At 42.9% G+C, this 7065-nt stretch overlaps 1 protein-coding gene across 1 annotated transcript in view; it reads right to left on the reverse strand.

Annotated features, from left to right (window-relative positions):
• KCNH8 (potassium voltage-gated channel, subfamily H (eag-related), member 8) overlaps positions 1–7065 on the reverse strand; it is a 492651-nt gene that overhangs the window by 110853 nt on the left and 374733 nt on the right. The window contains exon 8 of the mRNA XM_010856748.1: positions 1506–1703. Within this exon, the coding sequence (XP_010855050.1) occupies positions 1506–1703 (198 nt within the window). The remainder of the gene's footprint in view (positions 1–1505; positions 1704–7065) is intronic.

Below are 7065 nucleotides of genomic sequence, written 5' to 3' on the forward strand. Positions count from 1 at the left end.
TGTCATTCTGCTGGGCTGAAAGATGGGCCCTCAAAGACAGTGGCAATTATGTAAGCCATAATACCGGGTATAACATCGCCACCACGGGAGCTGGCACATCACAGCTCTCCAGAAAATGAGAATTCCTGTTTCCGGCTCCCTAGGCTGTTTCTGCTCCACATTGGCCCAAAGCCTGTTCCAAGCGCTGCAGTCCCAGCCTGCTACTTCAGCTGCTCTGCCTTTCCAAGAAATCCCCTGATCCTTGGCCCCGCGTCTCACTGCTTCTGAACTTCCTAATTGATTTGGTACTCAGCATATCCTGCCTGGCATTGTTTAAACTCTTCCCACACATTTCAGCTGATCCTTTTCAAACTGATCCTAAACTCCTGAGGGAGAGTTTGCCTTCATGCCGCCCTGGTTTCACGGTAGGTTGGAGGACTCGTGGTGTAAGTCTCAGTGTTCATCTCACATCCGTGCAAGGAAGTTGGAAGAAACCGTGCTCTATAATGAGGTTCAGCCTCGTATCAGAGGACATGATAATCCCAATCAATATACACATGCTACTGTATATAAAGTAGATGATCAACAAGGACACACTTTATCGCACAGGGAGCTCTCTCCATATTCTGTAGTAACCTATATGGGAGGAGAATCTGAAAAGAATACGTAGATGCACAACTGAGTCACTGGCTACACACCTGAAACTCACTCAGCCCTGGAAGTGCATTACTCGTGTGAGTTCTAAGTTACTTCAGGGTGTAGGACTCTTTGCGACCCTATGGACTGTCGCCCAACAGGACTCCTCTGTCCATGGGATTCTCCAGGCGAGAATACTGGAGTGGGTAGCTATGCCCACCCCACTCGAGTACTCTTGCCTGGAGAATCCCATGGACGGAGGAGCCTGGTAGGCTGCAGTCCATGGGGTCGAGAAGAGTCGGGCACGACTGACCAACTTCACTTTCACTTTTCACTTTCATGCACTGGAGAAGGAAATGGCAACCCACTCCAGTGTTCTTGCCTGGAGAATCCCAGGGTCAGAGGAGCCTAGTGGGCTGTTGTCTATGGGGTCTCACAGAGTCGGACACGACTGAAGCGACTTAGCAGCAGCAGCAGCAGCAGCAGCAGCAATGTCCTTCGCCAGGGTATCTTCCCAACCCAGGGATTGAACCCACACCTCTTATGTCTCCTGCATTGGCAGGCAGGTTCTTTGTGCTGTGCTGTACACCTGAACCTAATACAAAATTGTAAATCAACTATACTTCAATTAAATACATATATATGTACACATTTGAAAAATGAACCATCAGGTAAACGGTTATTTCACCTGTCAGAGCATGGAACTCTTGAATCACAGACGTTCACTGCTAGTCTACATGTACACTAAGACATAGGTCAGTAATTTCATTAGTGCCGTTAGAATCTTCCAGTGGAAACCAACCTACACGTGCTGTGCAGGAAAGGGAAAGGGAACAGCAGCCGTGTGGCAGCTCTTGTTCCTTCTGGCCTAAAGGAAGAATGTTCCTTACCGCCAATCAGCATGGTGCAGATGGAGAAGATCTTTTCTGCATCTGTGTTAGCAGAGACGTTCCCAAACCCAACACTGGTGAGGCTGCTGAGCGTGAAGTACAGAGCGGCAATATAGGCACTTCGGATCGACGGCCCGCCCAGGGTATTGTTCCCATAGTAGGGCGATTCCAGTCTTTTCCCCAACTCGTGGAGCCAGCCTGCAAAGGAAGAAAAAATGAGCATTTAAGCCCCCCAAATAAAGTCCCGGTATTAGCATAATGATGAATGAACATTTAAGGATGCACCAAGTCGCTTGGGAGAAAGAATGTTAAAAGGAAGTTAAAGGCAAGGAATTAGATTCCATGGCTCTAGAAGCAAAAGCATCACTCTCATACATCTGTTTTTTATAACACACACAGTAGAGAAATATGCATTCAAGAGTGGATTGGTGGTCAAAGCTGAAAAGCTACCCTAATGCAAGAACTACCTTCAGTGACAGAGCAGATATTTCTAAGCTCAGTAATAATGCTGTATATTTCATTAGCCATTAAGCTGGTTTGTCAATTGGAACTTGAAGAAATAAAGAAGCTGAGTAGGTGTTTTTCAACCCTGCATGATAGTAAATAGCAACCAACACAAAAATCTAGACTTCAGACAGGCAAGATGTGATTTATTTCTATCGTGTACTGACTTTCCCTACTTTATTCCCTTGACATGTTGCATGCTAAATCTCTTCATCCTGTCTATTTGTGACCCCATGGACTGCAGCCCGCCAGACTCCTCTGTCTATGGGGATTCTCCAGGCAAAATACTGGAGTGGGTTGCCATTTCCTATAAGCCTTAGTCCATGCTTTTCTTAAGAAGCCTCCTTGGCAACCTCATTCTGCTGTCTGGGGATGATGGGAGAAAACTGTACAACCAAGAGATCCCTATAATAGAACTGGAAGTTGCCACACAACTGGTCCACAATACTGGGGCGTATATGTATCAAAACTCATCTAATTAACTGCTTCAAATAAGTGCATTTTATTGTATGTCAATTATACTATCATCAAGCTATAATAAAGCTATGTTAATAAAGAAGGGAAATAGCAAGTACAATATTAACAATAGTACATTAGAAACACAACCCAGAGACCACGTTAAAATAAAGTCCTTTATTAGAAATAGCTGCCCTTTAAAATCTTATGTTTAAAAATTCTATGTGCGCATGTGTGTGTGTGCTACAAAGCTCTATGACAATCCCCTCAGCCCATAACACCCCTAAGACTTTTGTTAAGGGGTGTTATTCACTGACCACTATTTCCTTATTAACACTTCATTTAATGGGTGCCCAAGAGGAGATGGAGAGTCACTACATTATTAAGTAGTAATAATGCAGTCATTACCAACTAAGGCTATAGAGTGTGGACCTGCGCTAGGTAATTAGAATGCAAACTTGAAAACAACAGGGCTCCTTGAGGTCAAGGAGAAATGCTCCGTGGCAAGCACTCTGTTTTATTTATCCTGTCTCTAGAGGCGTCCTTATCAACCATCGGCTTGGCTCAGAAATATCTAGAGGCTTGACAAATAGAGACAAGCAGGCCCTGTCCCTGGATTTTCTGGTGCAGTGCATGGAGGCTGTGGAGAAGGGCTGAGGATTTGCCTTTGCACTGGGTTCCCACATGATGCTGATGCTGCAGATCTAGGGAACCGTGCTTTGCCAAGTCATCCTCAATGCTGGCTGCAGCTGGGAAAACTTAAAACAAAAACACATTCCCAAGGGTCACCTCCGTATATGGAATCAAAACTTTTGGTTCTGAGATCAGGTACTGGTATTTTTAAAAGTTCCCCAGTAGAATCTGACATGAAGATAGAATTTAGAACTACTATTCCAGAACTGAGCAAAGCCTCTAGCAATAGTAGAGTTTAATAAGTGTTATTTTAAAAGTGAATGAATTAATGAACATATAAATGATTCTGTGGGCCTTGCTTGTGGCTCGGCCAGTTGAGTCTGCCTGCAATGCAGGAAACCCGGGTTTGATTTCTGGGTCAGTAAGATCTCCTGGAGAAGGAAATGGCAACCTACTCCAGTAGTCTTGCCTGGAGAATTCCATGGACAGAGGAGCCTAGCGGGCTGCAGTCCATGGGGTCACAGGGGGTCGGACATGAATGAGTGACTAATACACACATAAGACACACACATAAATGATTCCTGCCCTCTGATGGTATGAGATTATACAACATTGATGCAATATAGCATTTGTAAACTTGTACTAGATTTATAACAAAGTGTAATGAAGGTTTTTTTTTGATGATAGAGAGTAATAAAAGGAAAAGTTACATATTATGAAAGCTGATGCCATTCATAAGCTATGATCATTTTATCCCATCTGGAAAAGAGGAATAAACTTGACATCTAAACAGATTTAAATCTGGACTCTTCCATTATAGGCTGTGGGAATGGCTAACTCCTTTCTGCTTCACGTTTCTCGTTTGCAATTTGTACAGTTGCAGTGGGATTAAATGAGATGCGACATGAAGAAATGCCAACCCCTTCAGTGGCAGAGGTTTAGTGTATCATATCTTGTTTCTCTCTCTTTCTCATGTTACTTAAATTGGAACAGAAAGTAAAGGAAATATGAGATCAGGAGTGAATTCTGAAGGAAAAGGAAGGTGGCGACTAAGTATTCAGAGAATCCACGTGTGGCATCTGATAGAACCGAGCATCTGTTAACTAACAGAAATGAGAGGAGAAAATCTAGGTGACAGCAAGTCTTAAAACTGTGGGACTTACACACCCATTTGTGAATCTGAAAAAGACAGGCTCCTGTTCCCAGGACAAAGCACCTGTGGACTCACAAAAACAACTTCACGTACATTTTCAGGCGGTTCAGGGCCTCTTTGTACAGGCCTGGTCCAAGGGCCCAGATTAAAAATTCTGCTCCAGAAATTTCAAGTGGGGCTTCCCTGTGGCTCAGAGAATAAAGAATCCGCCTGCAATTCGGGAGACCTGAGTTTTATCCCTGGGTTGGGAAGATCCCCTGGAGGGAATGGCAACCCACTCCAGTATTCTTATCCTTCAATTAAAAAATAAATAAGTGAAAAAAAAAAAAAGAATTTCAAATGAAGGAAAGTAGGAAGTGGTAAAGCATGATTTGGTAAAATCTGGTTTAATCTTGTATAGAAAAAGACTTAGATATAAAGACAACTTATCCAAGATTAATTAAAGAGATATTACATGTACATTTATATGCGCTGCAGGGGGAGAGTCAAGACAAGTAAGATCAGGAAGCAGAGGTGACATTTGGATATATAGTGTGTTCAGGGTGGAGATTTCCGCAGAGCAGGGCTCTTACAGGCCTTTGACCCAAGCACTGTCAAGTATGGGATTCCCTGGTAGCTCAGCTGGTAAAGAATCCACCTGCAATGCAGGAGACCCCGGTTTGACTCTTGGGTCAGGAAGATCCACTGAAGGGATGGGCTACCCACTCCAGTATTCTTGGGCTTCCCTGGTGGCTCAGCTGGTAAAGAATCAGCCTGCAATGTGGGAGACCTGGGTTTGATCCCTGGGTTGGGAAGTCCCCCTGGAGAAGGGAACGGCTGGGGATTCTGGCATGGAGAATCCCATGGAGTATACCATCCATGGGGTCTGCCAAGTGCAGCCAACCACAGACTCTGAGTGGCTGGTGGCTTAGCTACTTCTCATGTGCCTTTCAAACAATGCTCTGAAAGGGACGTCATGCCCCTGCTCATAAAAGTGATTAGAGGGGACAGTCAACAAAGCGATTGTCCCTTTGTTTCATGTTGGTCATTACCACTAATATTGGGAAGTCTGAGCAGCTAAAAAAAAAATGTCATCTTTCCTAGAAAGTAAATATTGCATGATTACTTTTTGTTTTAATTGATGAGCAGAAGAATGAAACACCACCACCACCACCGTCTACTCATCTTGAATTAACGTGTTCATTTGCTCATAGAACCCCAAGTCTTCTCATTAAAAATAAAGCTGACCAAACCAGCCAACACATGTGATTTAATTCCTTAATTGGAACAAAACCAAAACATTTAAGAATTCTCCAAACCAAATCAGTTTTCATAGAATATCATTTCCTTAATAAAACAGGATAACATTTTGTGATAGGCCATACAGATGATATTAGATTATATGCTCACTCTATCCCTGTTCATTTACATATGTGTGAAACCATCTCAGAAGCAATTCAGGGAGCAAAACACAGACAAACAACAGACCTCCTTTTGTTGATAACTCTTTTCTGTCTGGCCAACTGTTCTATTTTCAGAGGCATCTTGTTTTTTCTTTAAGAAGGATTGCTACTAAATTGTGTTACAGCTGATGAAACAAACAGAAGCAATAATAGTGATGAAAAAACCTGGTAACACAGGGAAAGGAGGTAACACCCACAAATCCGGGGATGGGCTCTGTGGGCTAAATAAAACTTTTTCGCAGAACAGCTTGTCCAAAATGAGAGCACATGTCCCACTGTAACAAGACCACATGTCATTGTACTGTACAGAAGAGGCAGCTCCACCAATTTGGAAGCCAATCTTTTTTTAATCTGGAGAAATTCATCTCTAAACGAAGGGATGTCCTAGAACAGTCTGTCTGCTTCTGCTCAATTTTTTTCCCCTAAAGAACATTTTGAAGGAAAAAGCATACACAAAATATAATCTAAATATACTAAATACACTGCCATCTTATAAAAACAAAAGATATCATAAAATAATTCTGTCATTACCAAAACAGTTTAGATGAATAAAATAGATTTATGACATAAATATAAATTTCAAAGACAGAATGCCTCTTAATGAGCATGCTCAGAAGAGCCTATAATTAAGCATGATAATTCAATCCATGTATTTTTCATTGCATACTTACCATGGGCCCAGTATTTTGCTTAATTATATACTTTTAACTCTAAAAGGCAGTTTCTTATTATTTTACTATAGGTTTCCTACAATCATATACTTAGTTTTATCATGCATATACACTCATTCACAGTTTGTACAGGTATGACCTGCTTTATAGAATAGATGTGTTCCTGAAAAGCTTAGTTTATATTTGCATTTGGTAAATTAACAGATAGTTTAGCTTTATGAAAGGAATGGAAGCATGTTATTTAAGCACAGCCTATGAAAGGGTGGGGCCAAGATGGAAAAGTAGGAAGAGTAAGGTCACTTGCTTACATGGGCACAAAAAAATTATAAATACTTAAAGAGAAACTTTGGTGAGGAAGACCAGAAGATAGCAGAAAAAGAGGCTCCACAACCAAAACTATGAGGAAGGAGCCCTGAGATGGGCAGGAGGGCTGGGAGTGGGGTACAGTCAAGGCCCACACCCACAGGTGGGGGTAATGATAGGAGGGCTGGGAATGGGGTACAGTCAAGGCCTACACCCACAGATGGGGGCAATGACAGGAGGGCTGGGAATGGGGTACAGTCAAGGCCCACACCCACAGGTGGGGGTAATGATAGGAGGGCTGGGAATGGGGTACAGTCAAGGCCTACACCCACAGTTGGGGGCAATGACAGGAGGGCTGGGAATGGGGTACAGTCAAGACCCACACCCACAGGTGGGGG

Source organism: Bison bison, unplaced genomic scaffold (assembly GCF_000754665.1).
Source record: "Bison bison bison isolate TAMUID 2011002044 unplaced genomic scaffold, Bison_UMD1.0 scf7180017864374, whole genome shotgun sequence".
Taxonomy (NCBI): domain Eukaryota; kingdom Metazoa; phylum Chordata; class Mammalia; order Artiodactyla; family Bovidae; genus Bison; species Bison bison.